The sequence below is a fragment of the Lontra canadensis genome, unplaced genomic scaffold (assembly GCF_010015895.1).
Source record: "Lontra canadensis isolate GAN:19392208 unplaced genomic scaffold, GSC_riverotter_1.0 scaffold92, whole genome shotgun sequence".
NCBI classification, from domain to species: Eukaryota; Metazoa; Chordata; class Mammalia; order Carnivora; family Mustelidae; genus Lontra; species Lontra canadensis.
The window spans coordinates 3,989,585-4,011,056 of record NW_022631086.1 but is presented as its reverse complement, the minus strand read 5'-3'; the positions used below and the strand labels follow the sequence as shown (position 1 = coordinate 4,011,056).

At 35.3% G+C, this 21,472-nt stretch overlaps 1 protein-coding gene across 7 annotated transcripts in view; it reads right to left on the bottom strand.

The window, feature by feature from the left end:
* SCAF8 (SR-related CTD associated factor 8) overlaps positions 1-21,472 on the bottom strand; it is a 220,414-nt gene that overhangs the window by 129,240 nt on the left and 69,702 nt on the right. For 5 of the 7 annotated variants that reach the window (XM_032836416.1, XM_032836411.1, XM_032836413.1 and 2 more), the window contains 8 exons: positions 21,253-21,353; positions 18,793-18,906; positions 17,177-17,333; positions 15,181-15,314; positions 13,443-13,587; positions 10,713-10,781; positions 8,168-8,386; positions 5,309-7,431 (listed from right to left, as the gene is read on the bottom strand). In XM_032836416.1, the coding sequence (XP_032692307.1) occupies positions 5,978-7,431; positions 8,168-8,386; positions 10,713-10,781; positions 13,443-13,587; positions 15,181-15,314; positions 17,177-17,333; positions 18,793-18,906; positions 21,253-21,353 (2,393 nt within the window). In that variant the 3' untranslated portion in view covers positions 5,309-5,977. Of the gene's footprint in view, positions 1-5,308; positions 7,432-8,167; positions 8,387-10,712; positions 10,782-13,442; positions 13,588-15,180; positions 15,315-17,176; positions 17,334-18,792; positions 18,907-21,252; positions 21,354-21,472 lie in introns of those variants that run through there. The other 2 variants (XR_004380172.1, XM_032836412.1) reach the window with 1 other exon arrangement.

Below are 21,472 nucleotides of genomic sequence, written 5' to 3'. Positions count from 1 at the left end.
GGAAAGCTGTAATCAAAAACAAAACTTATTTAGTATCAATGCAAACCTGCCTCCAAAATAGCGTGTTATTAGGAAAGTTAACAATGATTATCATGGTATAACCTTAAGAAAAACCTAAATCCTGAAAAACAGAATCTAAGAAAATGAAGCTGATTGTTTAGTTATAGGAAAAGAAAATAGCCCCATATACTCTTATAATAGTGAAAACACAAGTTCAGTTTAGCGTTTACATGCAGCCTCACCCTACAAGGATAAGACTGGCTGTTCAAGTTATGTTTCTCTGCACAAATTTATTTGCCTTTTAAAAAGAAGAGGAATTAATAGCTTGTGAGCCGCTGCCATGTAGGTAGTACACACGAATTTTTCAAAGTATTAAACCTGGGTTTCAATCTTTTTCTCAAATATTTATAAGCTGTGTGACCTTGGGAAGTGGCTTAAATCTGTGACAGGTTTCTCATTAGTAAAATAAGTATTAAAAAAGTAATACTACAAGACTGTCATGAGGCTTATACAGATAATAAAATTACTCCAGTTCTTGTCACATAGTACATGTTATTAAATATTAGCTAATATTATTATCAGTAATTTAAAAAGTGTAACCCTGCACATTAGTTATTAAGATTGGACAAATAGTAACGTGTCTCAAGATATATCCAGCAAATGTTAAAGATAGTTCTGAAAACCTAATGATAATGAAATCTGTGGTCTCTCTTAAAGCTCCAATGTTGTTAGACTTTCCCTTTGCTCTTCCTGCTTCCTCAACTGGTCTTTTACAGAGAAGAAAATTTGTTTCATAGACTCAAGGTGTTTAAATGTTAAAAATGACCTTAGAAATCACTAATCCAAGGGCGAGCAAACTGCCTTCAACAAAGTTCTGTCCAACTGATAGTCCTCGCCTGAAATAAAGAGTCAAAAAGGAGTCTGGAGTGCTATGACGAGAAGGATTTGAGAATTCTGAGAAAGGCAGAAAAATAAGACGAAATAGTGATATAGCTGCCCACGGAGGTCAGAGAGGGACAAACAACACAGGTCAACCAAATGCTACCCATCTGCCACTGCCACAAAAATGTAACGGACTCCTTAAACTCATCTAGTTCTCATTAATCCTGGGCTCAAAGTCACAAGTTCCAAGTTTACTCTCTACCATCTCGTGAGCTCTGCGTAAGAGCTCCCTCCACTTAGGTCTCTATCGGTCTTCCTACTAACCGAAGCACCTAACACTTCTACCATATAAAGTTAGCCCGTTAGCACAATTCTACACCTTGACTTACTATGTATGGCTCACAAATTACTTAGAATATTCGTTCTACAGTGTGACTAGAACAAGTCTGAGTAATCAAGTGTACATACAGAATGAGAAGACCACCCTGAAAGAGCGGACATTTAAGCAGAGGAGAAGAAAAATGTCTGAGCAAAGCTCATGCAAAATAAACCACTGATCTGCTTTAGTTTTTGATGTGCAACCCACACCTAAATCGTCCTACTAGTAACATTACTAGTCCTTGATAAATTTAATGCTCACAATTTTGTCCCAAAAGGGTCCTTTCTATAATCAAAGCATTTAATTCCATGATACCGAGTCAATTTTTCTTTAAGGTATCCTATAACAAAGTTTCACTTGAGTCAAAAATACTCCCTATAAAACCATCTCATATGCTTCCTTCCATCCCTTTGCTTTAATTCATTTTTAGATTTATGCTAAATGCCTTAATGAGTTTAAAACATCTGTGGTAATGACTTCCCTATTTTTTATTCATACTCCAATACCAATTGCCACAAATTAAGTATATACACTTTATTGAAACACTAAACGTAATTTTTGGATCATCAAAGTATTTTACTTAAAAATTTCTTTAAGGACTCTTAGTACGCGGTATATTAAGTATTTACATATTTTAAATTATCTGAAGTGGTGGTATGTGAGGATCCAAAAAGTATATATATACACCCAGGGAGTGGTGTGTGTATATATGCACATGTGTATAAAAAATATGTGTTTTCCCTAGGGGATTCTGTCTTCATCTGTGGTGACATTCCCCCACCTCCCGATATTTTCAAATCGCTCCAACAGATGATTCTGTTATACATTTCTTGGCTGAGAATCACAGACATAGAGTATTTAAAATTGCTTTCAATATGTATGCCCCTATTTAAAGTAATCCCTCCCCATGAAAACAATCTGGGCCATTAATTGAATTCTAGTTCCAGAAAGCTTTGCTAAACCAAGGTTTAGCAAGTTTTTAAATCTCCCATTAAAAAGTAATAGTCTTTTTTCTTTCATAAGTGGAAAACAAAAATTATAGTGCCTAAAACTTATAGTTTAAAAGATGTTTTATATAAAACCACAGCATCCTCAATTAAGGAAACATTTATAATTCTCTGCCACACTGCAGTATTTATGACTATTTACAAATATTTAGTTTTTAATTTTGCCTATCTTAAAAATGAATATAAAGGTACTTGCTTCTCCTCTTCTACGTCATGTAAAATATTTAAAGAGAAAAATGTTAATGTTTTCTTTCGCTGAAAGAGTTAAAAGCCCTTAGACATTTTATTAATATAGCACCCAATAAAGTAACGATAATAAAGGCACATAAGGTATAGCAAAATTATTTTTAATTGAATATTAAAATTTTTTTTCTTTAAAGTTGTGCCCGTCTAAAATATATACAATGACAAAAAACACCAAAATGTTCTTTAAATCACTGAATAAGGAATTATGTATATAAAATTCATAATGAATACCGTATTTCTTTGATTCTAAGACACTTTACATTTTGACATTTCTGAATTAGAATGGGTCTTAAAATCATTGGCATGTCATGCTGGAAACATTTTTTATTCCTGAATGGTGCTTCTCACAATCAATGGTACCTTAGATCTGACGAACTACGGTGTTTATAAAAAAATACTTTTTCAAATTAAAAGAGGTAACTCTTTCTTTTTAAATGTAGCAAAACTGACCCCCCCAAAAAAACCTTAATGTGTATCTCCATAAACTATAATCTTTTATATGTCTGAAAATGGCCAATAAATTTAACGAAGCAACTAAATTATCAGGACAAAAGAAGCTCTACTAAGAATATAGTAGCTTAAATAATGAACAAATTTTATCAATTAAATGTTATATGAGGTCATTTTCAGAGTTTAAAAGCGAGTAATTTTACACTATTCCATTTTCCAATTTTAAGCATTTGTCCATCTCATGTATTGAAATAAACCTGGCATACCACCTATACTTTGCTACAAATACTGATTGCTGTGCTATAAAATAAATTTCTAACTGTAATATAAATGATCAAAGTGCATATTTACGCTATAAATAGAAGCCAATGTTTAATGAAATGTTTAAAGACAAAAACAATTTAAAAAGTAGTATCTACTAAAACTATACGAATATCTCAGAGAGTCATATCATTCTCTAACATATCACAAATCAAAACATTATTAATTTGGTGGCTAATGGAGATACTGCCTGCAGCACGTCGAACAATTTTATTGAAGTGGTTAGGTTACTCCTTGCATATTTCTAATGGCGAGCAATCTAGTGACTGTACTGGGATCAAAAGCATTAAAAACATGATCGGTCTTGCATAGAACTTAAAGTAAGAGAATTAACTTCACTCCATTATTTTAAGAAATGGTGAAGGTAAATATCAACTTTGGAAATTCAGTATGAGGATGAATAATATCCTTTCACTTAAATACTATACTACAAAATAAGAACTAAGTGAGAACAAGTACACATAATTTTTTTTCAACTATTTTCAGTGTCACACACTCCCAAGATGGGATTCTACAGTACTGACAGCTGATTAGGTTAACTTTTACCACCAGAATCTTCAAAGCAGTGCAATACTTGGATATATTTTGTTTTCAAGTTTGCACATGAAGGCCCAACAGTGATAAAAAACTTGGGATCAAAGGTCATTAAAAAGTCTTACATTTTTATTGCTACTTAATCCAAGTGAATGTCACTTAATTTTAATAATGGTAAATGCAACTAAAGTAGTTTGAAATCCCAGTCAATACAAGCTCCTTAAGGACAAAGCTAATCATTCCTGAACATTAATACTTTGTACCAACATCACAGTTTTTCCTGTTTTCCTAAGGAAAAGACTGAAACCGATTCAAATTACTAGACTGAATTACCATAGAAATAAACACCCAATTTCCACTCGTACCCACTTTTTCATGTAACAAAACAAATAACGTACTATTTCTGTTCAGAACCTATAAGAAGAAATGACTTGATTTTTTGGCCAGGAACCATCCATAAAGCTCTTACAGCTCTTTACATCATCAAGAGGTAAGCAAAAGCAATCCAATTTTAAATAGCTGGTGTGTTCTATCATTACTCTGGGCAGGCTTGACAAACGTAGCTTAAGAATTTTAGAGAAACAGAGCAAAAGATGAATAGTTGGGAATGCATAGGGAACAAAAATGTCTATTCATAGGACCAAATAAAAGTCTTCATTAGGAACCAAAAAACACCAATGGTTTTATATATATGTATATATATGTAACACCCAAAGGAAAACAAACAGCAAATAAATGAAAATTAAAAGCAAAAATAAATAAATAAATAGAAAACCAATCCCCAATTTTTCTGCTACTCAGTTTACCTTGGAGGCTAATCTTATTACCCAGAGCCTACAAAACACATGGTGGACGCTTTGTTCCTGATATATATAATATTTTTAAATCCACCAACACCTGTATACATTCTTTGCAATTAAGAAATTCACTTCAGGCAAGTGACCAATAAGTACTTTAGTACTAGCACTATCTATGCAGAATAGCAAATATAATGTGAAACAAAGCAATGAAAGCATTCATGTGAATTTTGGCTCCATGCTAACTCTGGCTTCATGCCTAACTACATTAAAACAGAACTGCCAAACGGCCAATGCATTTCTTTACAATCATTCTTATTTTACCTTCATAAAGGCTAAGAGTTTTGACTACAAGCATTGTCAACTAGCCAAATTTCTCTAATTTTCTATCTGACTTTGAAGAATATTTTATTATCTTAACTATTAACTATTTTTCTCTGTATGTACATGAAGACACACAGAGAAACAGAAAAATCTACATATGACTTACACAATAAATATATACAGATATTACATACATACTAATGAGACTGCATGATTTTTATATCAAAGTACATGTTTTTCCACCACACAGTTCTTCATTGTTGTTATTAAGAGTAATAAAAAACTTCTGCAACTACTAAGCACATGCTGCTAATGATCCAGGGTTTTAAGAATTTGTAGATTAAAAAAATACAATTCCTAGAACACTGTTATCAAACAAGTAAGTTTTATTGGCATCTAAAAACAAAATTCACCCAACAATGAAAGGTACTTTAATATTTATGTTGTTTTCTTTTTTTTCTTTTTTCTTTTTTACTCACTGCAGTATGAGGAACAAATCACAAACACTTACTTTGGAGAAACAGAGACCATAGTGTAGATTTTACAAAATCACTTTTTAAAATCTCTGTATTGTGCTCCTCAAATATCTAGAGCCAGTCTTTGCATAAAATATCACAGCTTTGTCTATTACCTTAAAATTCTGCAGCAGCCTAAAGATATGGATAAGATATACCACCACTTGCTATTTTGAAATATATCTATTACCATATCCAACCTAATGGTAGTATCTAAAAAATTCTTTCTTCCATAGGAAGTCTCTGACAAGCTGTTATTCATTTCCTTGAAGTTAAAAGAATCTGGGGGCAACATTTATATTTTATCAGAAAAATAAAAAAATGTTTACCTACCATGTTCATATTAAGAACAATGTCTATACAAGTCAGTTGTACAATTATTTTAAGAGAAAGGTGAACATGAACATCAGATTAACTTAATTCTGGCAGACAAAAGTGAACAACTATGGTCCAGTCAGCCATTAATCTATTACAGAGAGATGACAACTTTACAAAAGGTATCTTTTACCTACTGAGTGATGATTATGTCCCCTCAGTTTCTGTGCTTTCTACCACTGGTTCACTTTCTATATCAGCAACTGTGTCACTCTTCTCCTTGTTTATTTCACTTGAAGATGTCAGTTTTTCATAAAGTTCAGGATCATTCTGTACTGGTAAAGGTGGTGGCTGGGCATGTCTCTCAGTATTTTCACCATTAACCTGAGGCACGTTATCACCTTTTCGTTGAGAAGTGGCCCCTTCAAAAAAATCAAAAACCCGAGGATGAGGAGGGGGGACCCAGGTGTTTTGAATTCTATCTCGTCCAAGACGGTTTCCATTAATTTCTCTGCAGAAATCAAAATCTCTGTCATCCCTATCCCTTTGCCTCTCCCAGGGTCTTCTGCGGTCATCAAAATCTCTGTGAACTTCTTGTCCAAATCCTCTGTTCCAAGGACCACTTCTAGGATCAAATCGATAGCTTCCAGACCGAAATCTACCTCTTTCTTCATGTAAGCCTTTTGGACCACCATAGACAGGTAGAACCCGATGTTCTCGCTCATCAAAATCTCTATGCCCCCACGGCTTCTCTGGATTAAAGCCAAAGTGGTCTCTTCGACCAAGATGATCTATGCCTGGCCTCACAAGATTCTCTCTAATATCGACTGGAGGTCTTCCAAAATGATCCCTACCATCTAATGGAGGCCTTCCAGGACCTTCTCTTGGATCTATAGGCCGTCCAACAACTTCCCTAACATCCACCGGGGGGGGTCTACTAATGCTTTCCCTGGCTTCAATGGGAGGAAACCGGTAATCTCTATCTCCTTCCTGTTGAATGTTATCATTCCCAAGTGGTATCCTTTTTTCTGGATTAGTAACATTGTCTACGCTTTGTCTTCCAGGAACTAGAAAAGGTCTTTCTGGCTGACTAAAAATATCTCCTGGAGGAAAAGGACCACGGGGTGGTGGATGAAGAGGTGAATCCAGTACCGATGGGGGAGGGATTCCCCGTTGGGGTGGAATTCCAGGCTGTATTAAAGGGAATCTTGGTCCAGGTGTCTGTGGTATTAGTCCTGGACGAATGTCTAACATTGGCATTGCAGGCATCCTTTGATTAGAGAGATTTAAAGGGGGTAAGTTTTGAGGCCCAGCTGGTGGTTGTGTTCCTAAAAGTCCAGCGGCATTTGGAACATTTGGTGGCTGTACTCCTATAAGTCCAGAATTATTAGGGATATTTGGGGGAAGCACTCCCAAAAGTCCAGAACTACTTGACACAGTTGGTGGCTGTAGTCCCAAAATTCCAGAGTTATTTAGAATATTTGGTGGCTGGGCTCCAATAATCCCAGAACTACTAGAAACATTAGATGGTCGGATTCCAATAATTTCAGAATTACTCGATACATTTGGTCTTTGGACTCCCAGAATTCCAGAATTGCTTGTCACATTTGGTGGCTGTCCTCCTAACATTGCAGGGCTACTTGGAATATCATTTGGAATCACTAAAACAGAAAGAGAAAAAGTAACACACAAAAAATCATTCTGGTATAAAAGGAAACTATATTTGTAATTACTAATGCTATAATTAGTCAGCCTAGAGTTAATCAATGACTTGTATCCCAGAAGAATCAAGACACATTAGATATTAAACAAAAGTTAAAATTATTAATACTATGCATTATAAAATTTAAATATTAAAACATAAGTGGGGTGTTACCTAAAAATCTTTACATGGAACATTTAAAGTTAAGGAAAAATGTCAGATATTATAGTAATTCTCCACCTTTAACAAAGATATTTCTAAAGCACAAATTTTAATATACTAACAGTGATGCCATGAAAGAGGACATGCTACTTTCAAATATATTTATCATTTAAACCTAGTTGGAGAATATCGGGCAGAAGTTATTCATATGTCATTCTTATCTTTCATTCTTATCTTTAAGCATACATATTTCTTGCACTTGTATTTTCATACCAACACATTAAAGCAGTCCCAATAGATGCAAAAAAGAGGGGGTACAGGTCTAAAAAGAAAGGTGCCAAATCTATTGCTATCCTGAACAGAATGCCAACTTTTTTTGAGGACAAATTCTAGGAAATAGTGATCTCTTTTTAAACACTGCAACATTGCAATACTGGTGCAGTGGTTACAGTTCATCTCAGAATTAAACACCAATATAGAGAGGCAGTGCTTATGATTTAACTATGTATTTCTGGGGAATTTATTTGTTTTACCTGATCTGGTATTTTCGCCAGAAGGAATCTGGTGGTCTATAAGATGAGGTACTTTTTCTTCAGGCTCTCCTTGTTTAGTTGGAGGATTAAAAACATTTCCAGCTGGCAGAGTGGAAGTAGCAAGATTGCTGGCAACAGAACCACCCGGTAAAACAAGACCACCAAATCCAACATCTTTCACAGTTTCTGGAGTCATGGATAATGGCGGCTGCACTAAAGCTGTTTAAAGAGGGAGAAAATATATTTCAGATTTAATTTAGGCAAGCAATTCATGTGCTAAGTTAAAAATATTAACCATGACCAACAATGGTCTTGCCAAAGTTTTAATGACTTCCTGTCCTCTCTCTCCAATTGTCTGGTAAGACTACTCAGTTACCATGACACGCATGAATTCTCTTCTGGTACCTCTATTTTATTTATAATGAAAACTAACTTCTTACAGTTTGTTTCATTTATTGGCGTCTATTACCTAGCACAGTATATAATAAATGATGCTCAAAATGACAAGTCATCAGAAGAGGCTAAATTACATTTAGAGAGCTTTTTTTTTTTTAAATAAGGGAAAACAATAATTTTTGGAAATAGTTTCATAAAAAATGCTTGGTAAAATAAGGACCAGGACTTACAACAAAAATTCCAATAATACAAAAAAATCGTAACTTACAAAAATGTCAGTACATGAAATTCTGAATATACAGAAATGATTCATGCAGACTGAAAAACACATACAATAATACAAATCTACTCAAATCCCCTGAAATTATAATATACTAGGATCCTTACATTCACTACTTCTTGTCAAATGAGGTTAGAAACCCATCACATTAAGAAGAGGTAAAGTAGACTACAAATAAAAAAGTATAACCCTTTCATTTTAAAGAAATGAGCAGAAAACCCAGTTGTTAAAAAACAACCAGAGGAATATAAAATCACAATTAAACCATCAGAATTTTTAGTTCAGTTATGTCACAATACAGTAACATCATGTACTTGGGAATTTTAAGAACTGTTTTATCCTATTTAACTCCAACTTACCTGGACACACTGTTAGCACATAACAGAGCTATAAAATAGGAGTAAAACCATCTGAGATCATGTATGGGAATTATGAGAATTAAACAAGACAGTGGAAGCACCTAGGAGAGTACCTGACACATGGCTGTATTTCTCTTTCTCCATTCAACTGATCCCAGATTTTCTAAAATGAATAAACTAAAGAAATAATTGGGAGGTAAATTCTACGAATCTCTGTGAATGCTGAATTCAGAAATGGCTTCTGAGAACTTTTCTAATTTTTAGGAAGAATAAAGAATTCTTCCTAATGAACCAAAAATAACAAAAGAGAAGGCTCCTAATCCCATATGAACACGAAAGTAGAGAAGAGTTTACAAGAAACACGGATTATATTGTCAAGAAGTAAGATCTCTGTTACACACACTGTGCTTACAATAAAATCCTCTGAACCAATACTGGAACAGAAAGCTACTAAGTTCTCCAAAAACTGATGTAGTCATCTTGAAAGGACAGAGAAGCAACTATGAAAGGTCTTGCTGTCTAGAGATAAAACAAACAACTTCAAAAAGAAAAGTGAATGCAACTGCTCTAAAGTGAAACTTTATTACTCCATAAACCTAAAGAAAATGAAGGAGAAAGAGATGAAGAAGAAAGGACAAGAAAGAGGAAGAGAAATAAGAAAAAGCCTCTTCCCCTTCAGTTACCAGGTATCACTGGAAATACCTATAGAATTAAACTCATTATGCTGAAAAATAACAGAGACAAGAACTTAGCATCTACCATGGTTCTCCTGTACAAATGTACCTCAAGATAACTAAATACTACTAGTTGGCAAGAGAAAGGTTTTTTTAAACAGAAAAATTCTAGGTAAGAAATGTGGAAAAATAAAAAAATTCAGAAGATTGGCACTTTGCAACTAAAGGAAAGTAGATTAAAAAGCAATATTGAACAACGGATGGAACCATCAGACGAAAATTTGAAGGGAAACTTTTTTAATGACCAGGTTCTGTTAACTGAATGCCCTGATCCATCTTAACACCACTGTTGCTAAAAATGTTGAAGCACATTCTAAGCAAACCTTTGGTACGAAAAAACTTACTCTGTACAGAAAAATCAGAGGACAGAGGAACAAATCTGATGCCACAAAGAAAAAAACCAAATCGATTGTTTGGAATCTAACATACAGAAGTGACTGTTTCTTCACAAATCAAAGACACAAAAGATGAAAAAAGAAAGGGATGTTTCAGCAACACTGCTCTATACTAAAACATTTAATACACAATACAAACCAACCACACAACTCTTTGGGGACTCTGAATTGTGACTAAAACCAATTGTAAATGCCATTTTGAGACAACACAGCAAATCTGAATACAGAATGACTGTCCTATAATAATGTTAATTTTTTCAAAATCACTTAATAAAAAAATATTTGTCTAAAATTTTCATAATAAAAAAGTAATAATTCATAAGAATGAGAGTTAATAGGTTAACACTACCATGAATAAAATTCCCCAAGTAGAAAACTCACATGTTGGTACTACTGGTGGAATGGTGGGTGGTGGTACAACAGGTGGTGGAACTGGAGGTGGCATGAAACCTACATGGGGAAAAAAAGACCAAAAATAAAATAGCAGAAGAGTTACTTCTTTCAACTCAAAGATTTCAACAGCTATAAATGAAATTCTACATTCTTAAAAAGTCTTCCATTACTATGACCTTAAATTTGTGAATATATTTTCCATCTAAAAAATCACTTTTAGGGGTGCCTGGATGGCTCAGCTGGTTGCGCAGCTGACTCTTGATTTTGGCTGAGGGTCATGTTCTTGGGTGGAGGGATCAAGCTTTGCATCTGGCTCCACACTCAGCAGGGAATCTGCTTAAGAATCTTTTCTCTCACCCTCTCCTTCTGCCCCACACTCACACGCACACTTCTCTCTAAAATAAATAAATCTCTTTTAAAAAGTCACTTTTATAAACACTACCTTGTATTTGACCCTAAGTATGCAAAGTGAAGCACAGAGATCCCTATCTTGATCATGTCCTATTTTCTACTTGTGTGTCTAAGTCCTGTCACACTCTCTATGATGCTATAAAGTCAAAGTTTAGTATGAACCAGGCAACTTGTTTTGTATGTTAGGACAATGATTGTTTGGGGAGTTAAATACTCTATGTTATGCTGTTGATAACACTATATGCAATAATGTCATCTGTAAAATGTGTTATTGTATTTCTTTGATTTATATGCTATCTACTAGATCAAAATATTTTCATTAACCTTGGATGTTACTATATTATTTTTTGAGCACTGAAATAAACCTTCAATTTAATACTGTTTAATAATTTTAAATGTCAAGTGATCAAACTATAAACCTGTTTCCTTGCATTTTTAAGATATAGAACTACCATTAAATTTAATTTAAAACCAGTGGCTAGAGGGGCACCTGCATGGCTCAGTCATTTAAGCGCCTGACTTCTGATCTTGGTGCAAGTCATGTTCTCATGGGTTGTAAGACCAAGCCCCATGTCAGGCTCCATGCTCTGCAGGGAGTCTGCTTGAACATTCTCTCCCTCTGCCCCTCCCCTGGGTTCACTCCTCCCTCACCAAATAAAACTTTGAAGAAAAATAACAAAAAACCCCCACAACAAACCAGTGGCTAAAAATAACGGAAAAATAAAGATAATTCAACAAATGAATGCTAGGCAATGACTTTACAAAGTCCATGTGGTATGGTTTTTGAAATAATCCTTTAAAAATGATCTTCTGAAAGAGTGCCTGGGTGGTGGAGTTAGTTAAACACCAGACCCCTGGTTCTGGCTCAGATCATGATCTCAAGGTTGTAAGATCACCACATCCAGTTTTGCACTCCATGCGCAGAATCCTTGAGTCTTTCTCCCCCACGCCCTCTGCCCCTCCCCCAGCTCTCTTTCTAAAATTAATCTTAAAAATTATCTTCTGAAAAATTTTAATTCAGATCCCACATTTTAATTGATTCCGTATCTGACAAGAGTAATTTTCCAATCTTTAACATGTAAGATAAAATTAAGTTCTGCATCAATTTCAAATTATGTATTTAATTACAATGTGAAAATTTTGTTGTAAGACAAATAAATTACAACCATTCTAAGATAATGTTGACAGCTTTTAGGAATTCCGTTCAACTGGTAAGAACTTAAATTACAGAAATCAAAGTACTTTTCTTCTTACAATATGTGAAGAGTTCATGAAGTTCAAACAAAGATAAATATAGCTTTGAAAAACAATGTCTATCATTTGATCCCTGTGCCTCTCCCTCATTCTTCTAACCTCCCATGGTCTAAAATTTAAGAGTTCCATCCCTAAGCTATATAAGCTATTATTTATATTTAATTGATGTACGTTGAGTAACCTATAGCTTCTAAACTAGAAATGCTGACTCAATGAACTTTTATCAAAAATTTATAAGGTCAAAAGAAGTATTACAAATTCAATCAGCATTTTTAGATAGATTATAATTTCTTATGTCAAAATGAAAACTATGATTTTTAGAATGAACAGTCTATATATAATGCATACTTCCTGATGAATGGGTGATAACCACAGAGAATTCTGATAAGAAAAATTCAACATAAATTTTAAATTATTTTAAAAATATTTCAATGCTTTTACAGGATTCCATTTTTTTCTCTGTCGGTGCTGGTCCTTTAACCATCTGCATCACGTGGGAACTTGTCAGAAATAAAACCGTCTTGCCCCATCTCAGGTTAGTGAAGCAAAAGGAGGCCAGGCCCAGCACACTTTGCTTTTACTATGCCCTCCAAGTCATCCCTATGTATGCTAAGATTTGAGAATTGATGATCTATAGCATCTTAAACTGGAAACATAACAATTTGGATGATATTGTGGAGCACCTGGCTGGCTCAGTCGACAGAACATGTGACTTGATCTTGTGGTTATGAGTTCAAGCCCCACACTGGGTGTAAGGTTTATTTAAGGAAAATAAATTAAAAAGTTTTTTTTCCTAAATGAATGAATGAATGATATTCTAAGTAGAGTACACATAAGATGAAAATTTCTGGGGTGCCTGGGTGGTCTAGTCAGTTAAGCATCCACCTTCAGCTCAGGCCAACATCTCAGGGGCCTGGGATCGAGCCCCATGTTGGGCTCCCTGATCAGTGGGGAGTCTGCTTCTCTCCTTTCCCAGTGCCCCCACCCCCACTGCTCATGTTCTTTCCCTCTCTCAAGTAAATAAAATAAAATAAAAAGATGAAAATTCCTTACCAGGAGGTGGCTGTGAAGGGTTGAAACTCGCTCGCAGAAAAGGTGGTGGAGGGATTGGACTGAATCCAGGAGGAGGAACCGGCATTGAGACAGGAAATGCTGGTGGGACTAGACTAACTGCAGGCACTGCTGGCGCTACTGGAATCTTTTATGAATAGAACATAAAAAGTCCATAATCACTTTATCCATCGGCAATGATTACATCTTGGAAAAACTAAAGATAAACAATTTCTATTTCTTTCTAAGAGAGATAACAAATACCATTATATTAAGTTATTTTGTAATTTTCCTTCTTGCATACTTATAATTGACTCTAACTTGGGGTAGAAGCAAGGCAGTATTATTCAACAGACAGTATACATGGAGACTGAAATCTATCTTACATTAAAATGACATTAAGTAATGGGCATCTGCCTGAATAGTGAGTATCATGATCAATTGTAAACTATCACCTCCCACTAAGTTTATAATACCCAGCTATGGTATGCAACCTAACCATTAGGAAAGATGTAACAGTTTTAAAATGGTGGGAACTTCTCCTAAGTTTATTTTCTACTCCTAGCAAAGGTATTTTCTACTCATCCTAGGGACAATAATTCCTAAATATTTACTTGTACTATGGGTGTACCTCTTTCCTAAATTTCGTATTATCAATGGTCTATTCAACTTCATTGTCTGAAAAACACTCCAAACGTCACTTACACAAAACTGAACTCCCAAATGTCTTTCCCATTCTCAGGTAAGGATAGCTTTATCTTTCCAATTTCTCAAACCAAAAACCTTACCTCTTCTCTTTCTCACAAAAGTCTCATCATGCCACAAAATCAACACACCATCACATAACCCCTATTATCTAACCATTTCCCATTCTCTCCACTGCCATCAGTCTATGTATCAGTCCACCATCAGCTCTCATCTGGATTGCTGCAACTGTCTCTTCACTGGTCTCCCTACTTTTATTAATGCCCACTAGTCTATTCTCAAAATAGCAGCCAGTGCGATCCTTTAATACCAGATCTTTTAAAACCTTTAAAGCCAGATCAAGTCACTCCTTTCTTCGAATTCCTCCAATAATGCTCCATCTCAGAGTGAAAACCAAAGTCCTTCTAGAATTCTCCTTCCCACTAAGCTGCCTCTCATTCACTACACTTCTAGCCTACTTGCTATTCCTGGAACACACCAAATACACTCCTGGCCTAGGGCCACCCTAGCACTGGTTGTTCCCTCTGCATTAGAGCGCTCTTCCTCAGGTAGCCACATGGTTAATTCCCTCAGCAACTTTGAGTCGTCACCCAAATGTCACATTCTCAAGTCTGCTCTGACCATTTTATTCACAATCATAAGCATTTATCCAGGCACTCCTAATAACCCTCATAGTCTCTTTTCCTTCCACAGTAGCTCACAAAATTACTTCTTTTACATTTTCTATCTCCCCTATTGAAAACAAAAGCTGCATACGGACAGGGGTTTGCATGGTTTTCTTTCCACTAATGTAGCCTTATCCCAGGTGCCTCGAACAGTGAATGTCATAGCAGCAGACCATGGATAAATACTTGTACAATAAATAAACATTTACATATAAACGACACCATTTAAAAAAATTTTTCCCCAAAATTATTTGACAAAACTAATTTATTCTATTTTGGACAACTTCCTTCAAGTTTTATAAAGTAAATACAGGAGTAAAAACAGAAATGTAAGACAACACATTAACGATAACAAAACACCCAGCACTAACCTGTAACATAGCCACAGGTGGAGGAAAAACCTCTGCCTGGGTTGTGACCACTGTCTCTTTTTCAACTGGAGTTGGGCTCTGAGTTGTCTGGACCGTCTCTTTAACGGGTTCTGAGCTTTTCACAGTTTCCCACTCTAAACAAAATATTTGGAAATTGATTTCCTCTGGATAGGTGCAAAGTGCAAAATTTTCACTTTATTTCTACATATACATTTATTTCATCGCCACATCCTTCATCTACCTTGGCAGATCTTTAAGATGTGGCCACAACTATAGGTGCCAGGTTAAGTCTGATGAGAATACTAAGGAGTCCAAAGAAGCATGACACAAGACACAAATGAAAGATACTAAAATAATTAGAAGATATCATAGATATTATCTCAAAGGCTGTCTGATATAGGAGGACCAAATCTTACTTTATATTGTGTCACAAGGTTCAAGGGGAGACCGACAAGGAAAAGTATTAACCCAACAAAGAAAAATCTTTCTGAAAACACAACTATGCAAAAATAGAACAAAGAAGCTCATGGTTCTTCTAATGGTTCTCCACCGCCCTCAGAGTAAAGATCAAAGTCATTATTATGACTAATAAGAGGGTTATATGGTTCTGTCTTCTGTACACCTGACTTTATCTCCTACTCCTCATTCCTTGCTAACTTTGGTCAAATCATACTGGTCTCATAATTTTTGAACAGACTTTGCACATACTCTTCCTTCTCTATAGAATGCTTTCTCCAGAGAGCTGTATGTCTCACTCCTTCAAATATCACTCTCTCCATTACATCTTCTTCACGTAAAACTGCAACAGCTCCACACCCATACTGTCCTCTTTTCCCTGATTTTTCTTCTTAGAACTTAGCAACCTAGAAATATTATAGAGTTTATCCATTTTGTTTATTGTCTGTTTCTTTCCACTGGAAACACAGGTTGGCAAACTTTCCCTATACTAAGTATTTTAGACTTTCCAGGAACATGTTCTCTGTTGCAACTATTCAACTGCTGTTGAAAAAAAGCTAAGATGTGAAGAAATAAGCTATATACCACATTTCAATTATTTTCCAAGTATCCATTTTAAGATTTCTTACGGGTTATAAATGCTAACTATTTTGTCAATTTATAACTGGTATTTTTATTTTATTTTCTTGTCAGAGCGAGCACAGGCAGAGAGAGTGGCAGCAGAGGCAGAGGGAGAAGCAGGCTCCCTGCTGAGCAGGGAGCCCGATGTGGGACTCGATCCCAGGACGCTGGGATCACGACCCGAGCCGAAGGCAGCCGCTCAACCAACTGAGCCACCCAGGCGTCCCTATAACTGTTTTTATTTTATTTTAAAAATAAAAACACAAATTTAAAAAAATAGGCCAGATGATCATTTGGTTCTAAGCATTCTAGAACTGCATGACCGGAAGTACAGCTCCCTAAACTAAGATTCTACCTGCCATTCACCACATGGATACTAACCAAAATAATCGAGAAGTCCTTCAAAAAAACTTCTTACGTTCCCAGTTCTTATTTAAACTCAAGTAACTGAAATATTTAATTTAAAAGTCTCCACAAGAACACCTGGGTGGCTCAGTCATTAAGCATGAGCCCAGAGTCCTGGGACTGAGCCTGCATCCGGCTCCCTGTTTAGCAGGAAGCCTGCTTCTCCCTCTCCCACTCCCCCTGCTTGTGTTCCCTCTCTTGCTCTGTCAAATTAAAAAAAAAAAAAAAAAGTCTCCATATACAGAACTCTTTCTCTGAAACAGCAGAACTTCTTAAAAGACGTGCAGGAAAAATGCTACATTTACAGACTTCTAAAACACTATACTTTGACACTCAGGAAATAAGACACATTAAGCATATATACTGGAAATGGCAGTGTTTTGTTTTTCTTTTCCTCTTTTTGGGGCATAGAATCCAGGAAATAAAATAAGTACAGTTCACCTTATCATGCACAACTCTCATCAATTACAACTTTTTAAGCATAGTTTTTTTAAACTACCTTTAGTGTTCTTACCAGTATTTACAGTTTCCTGGTCAATCATGCCTCCTTCTGCAAAACCTTCCAAGTCATCCACTTTAACTTTCTCCCATGGTATATATGTAACTCCAAGATCCACATCCCAGAATTGTTTATATTCTGTTTTTACACCTTTGTTTAAAGCCCAAGCAATCTATTAGGAATGAAGAGAAGAAAACAGAAAGTTCAAGTATACAGTTAAACACCAGATAAAATGTTCAAAATTATATGCAAATAATGTAAATACAAATAAAATTATTTGGACAGGGATGCCTGGGTGGCTCAGTCAGTTAAGCGGCTGCCTTCACTTTGGGTCATGATCCTAGTGTCCTAGGATCGAGCTCCACATCAGGCTCCTTGCTTGGCAGGGAGCCTGCTTCTCCCTCTGCCTCTGCCTGCCACTTTGCCTGCCTGTGCACTCTGTCTCTCTCTGACAAATATAACAAATAAAATCTTTAAAAAAATAAAAAAATAATTAGCTAACAAGCAAAGCATCACTTGATGCTAGAAAAATAAGAGTAGCCAAGTTTTTCCATGTTATCTCCTGTTTTTGTTTTTAAAATAAAGCCTGCATTAGATAGCAACACCATTTATAACATGGGATTTATTTTCACTTTTTACTAAAACTAAAAAACACACTTCCAAAACAATCCCAATCTACTTTTCACCATAAAAATGTCAACCTACATTAGTAATAATTAAAGTAGTTATCATAATTTAAACAGCATCTTGGTAGTCATGGAAAGAAGACACTTCACACAGAGGAAACTCTGCCATGAAATGACCCAAACACTGTCTACCTTGGAAGTATTTTTTTTTTTAAGTTTTTAACTCAGTTGCAGAAACTGATGAAATAAATTATCTTCAAGTGCAGAAATAAAATGTAAATTAGTCACAAGAAGTAAAAATAAATAAATATACAATATACAAATAAACTACAATGTTTGAAATATACAATAATATATTTATATACAATAATATGTTTGAAATATACAATAAACACTCAGTTTAAAGATTAAGAGGAAAACAAAAATATACTTATTAATAAACCCTTCACAGCGGCCTGGGTTGTACAACATAAGATGTTAAAAAGGAGGAAATAATAATATACTTAAGTGGTATAAATCAGGAAGCATTAGGAGAAAGTAGTGAATAAAAGATAAGCTTATTGGGGTATCTGGCTGGCTCAGCTGGTGGAGCATGCAACTCTTGATCTCCGGGTTATAGGTTTGAGCCCCATACACTGGGTGTGGAAGTCGCTTAAAAATGAAAGAAAGAAAGGAAAGGAGAAGAGAAGAGAGGAGAGGAGAGGAAGGAAAGAGAAGGAGGAGAAAAGAGTGAAAGAAAAGGAAAAAGAATTTGTAAAGAAAGTTCTACTCATAAAATGGTGCCCTGGTTGAACAAGAGAACTGTAAGTGTGATTTCAAAGAATCATCTGACTAAAGTTTTAGTTACTATTTTTACCTATTTCTAATTCTGTAACTCAACAATACTGAAATAATAAGCTTTTCTAGAGGTTTTTCCTTAACATTAAAAAAGAAGATGTATCAAATACAGGAACATTCTAATAATCCAATAAAAGAAGAGCATGGGTCCCTCCCCTCCAATCTCACCTTAATGACCTTGGACCCAATTTTATATGATCCGGAACTAAGTTTCTGAAGAGCCCGAAAAGCATCTTGTCGATGAACCATGCAGACGTAAGCACAGCCCCTGGGAGGAATCATCTATTAAAAAAATTTTTTTCTTTAGAAACAGTAAACATGAAGGCATTCATTCTGACATTATTTTATGGTTTTAATGAAACAGATCACTTAGACTAGTAAGACTCAATGGTTTTTCCCTTTTCTTTCTTTGGCTGTTTATTGGTATTATCCATGTACAACTAATTACTTAGTTTAAAAAGAATTCAAAATTTGGTTGGGTCTCATTCTACGTCATAACATAAGCAAAATCGTGAATATCATATGTCAATCAAAGTTTGTCTAATATACAATATATACTATAACAAAAAGTGTAAAAAAGACATGTATACAATACAACCAGATAAAAAGAGACCAATACTGCATGGCCAACATATTTGAAAGCCTATAATTTATTCAAATAATTGAAAGTATTTCAATTTTTCCAAGTGTCATGCTGAGTAACGTGAGAAAGATTTTTGTTTGGGGGAAGTATCTTATCCTTAATATAAAATCTATAATCTACAACGAATGGTGACACTAAAGCTTCACTATACAAAACTTAATTTTGCCCAAGTGCTTCCGGACAAAGCTTTTAAAACAAATAGGAAAACAGCCTTAGTGTTTTCGCTTTCACTCAGAGTTCACGTCAAGCTAGTTTCCAAAACTTGAATACCAAACTTCTCAAAAAAGAAGTCTAACCCCCTACACATTTCTTTCTCTTCTGCAATATAGACCCAACTCTTAATCAATGCACTGAAAAATTGTCTTCCAACTTACTAATGACCCCCTAAGTGCTAAATCAAATGGACTTTTTACTCAGTCCTCAAACTCCCCCAAACCAAGTGAAAGGTTTATAAATTTTCCATCAAATTTTCAAATTCTGGATTTTATCATTAGCCATTCAATACATTTCAGTTCACAAAATAACTCAGTACCTACTATTTGTAAGTACTATGCTCTTAAAAGGTAATACAGAAGAGGCAAACTAATGCCCAAATGACTACAGAACAAAGGCCAAAAATGTCACAAGTAATAGGACAATCCAAATGCTACCTGGATTCAGGATCCATCCTGAGCAGTGATTCCTGACTTTGCATTAGAATCACCTTGTAAATTGTGGCACTCTCATAAGAATTTAAAGACAATGATCTTGGGCATCCCTATTCTTTCAACTGTCAACACATTTCTGACATCTCAGGTAGGGGAAAATAAGAAAAAAAATTCAGAGGTTATATGATCAATCAAGGACTCTGGCAGATAATTTATGTTTTGACAGATGAAATTTTAAAAGACAAAAGAGTAAGGAAAGCTTACAGCATACTCCTAGTGTAGGGAGAGGAATATAAAACTCCCAAGTTGAAACACTCAACCAATCAACTATTTATTGTCTGTGCAACTCAGGCAAATCACTGAGTTTCCTCACTGGTAAAAAGCAATGGGAATTACTTAAGCAGCTTCTTGTGAGGTTCCAATGAGATCATGTATGGTTGAAAGTAGTATACGAAATGGTCAAACAACTCAAAGAAGAGTGCTCTTATTAATAAGGAAAAGTCAAGTTTGGTCATGTAAGGATCTAAGATTAGAAAGGAAAAGCAGCCAATTTCCTGGTAAAAAAATGATGAAAGTCCAAACAGACAGAAAAGTATAACAACAGCGAATAAATTCATAGGGTTAATGAATTAGGCTTCTGAAACAAATTTCTATAAAACATTCCATGACTTAGTTTTAGCTAAGTGGGGGGAAACAGTGGGGGGAAACAGACCTTCAGGAAGAAGAAAATGTTCAAAGGAGACTGGATGGAGCAAAAGTGCTGAAAAAAATCAAGCTGAGGAGTGAAAGAGTTGCACTCAAGTTCAAACTCAAAAGTCAAAGACAGATTTTCTTGTCACTGTTTTTCTCTCTCCTCTTGAGAGAGGGAGAGATGGCGAGAGGAGCAAGGGGACTGGTAAAAAGACTGGGACCCCAAGTCCTATTGTGTCTCCACTACTATCTATGTACTCATGTGTAGGTGATTACAATTCTCTGGGACTCAGTTTCCTCATTTTCATTACAAAAAAAGGGGGGGTAGTAACTAAAATAGGTCACAGATAGGGTTTCTGCTAACCCAAACACTAGATGCCTTTAGGAACCAAGTGCTAGCTATACTGCTGTAACACCCCTAAGAATATTTCATTAGAATTCCACTAAAAAAGAAAAATTAATTAAGGAGAGTAACAGGAGCAGAAATAAATACAGAAATGATTTAAGTCAAATAATCCTTATAAGGATGTACGTTATTAAAGGCAGATACTCTACTGGGCTCATTAGGAACCAAAGTGACTCTTTGACTGATAATCCTCTCTATGTGTATTTTTAACCTTAAACTATGGTATAAGAGGGGATACTTACATTAATGGATTCAATTTGTCCAAACTCTTCAAACAGATTGGTTAAATCTTGCTGGGTCGCCTTCTTATCCACCTGACCAACCCACAAAGTAGTACTACATACTGTCAAGACATTAAAGAGACAAATGACCTAAATCACACAGACACAGCTATTTCTTTCAAGCAGCTGAAGAAAAAGCACTAATAAATAAGATTTAAGCTGGATATTTAAAACACTTAGG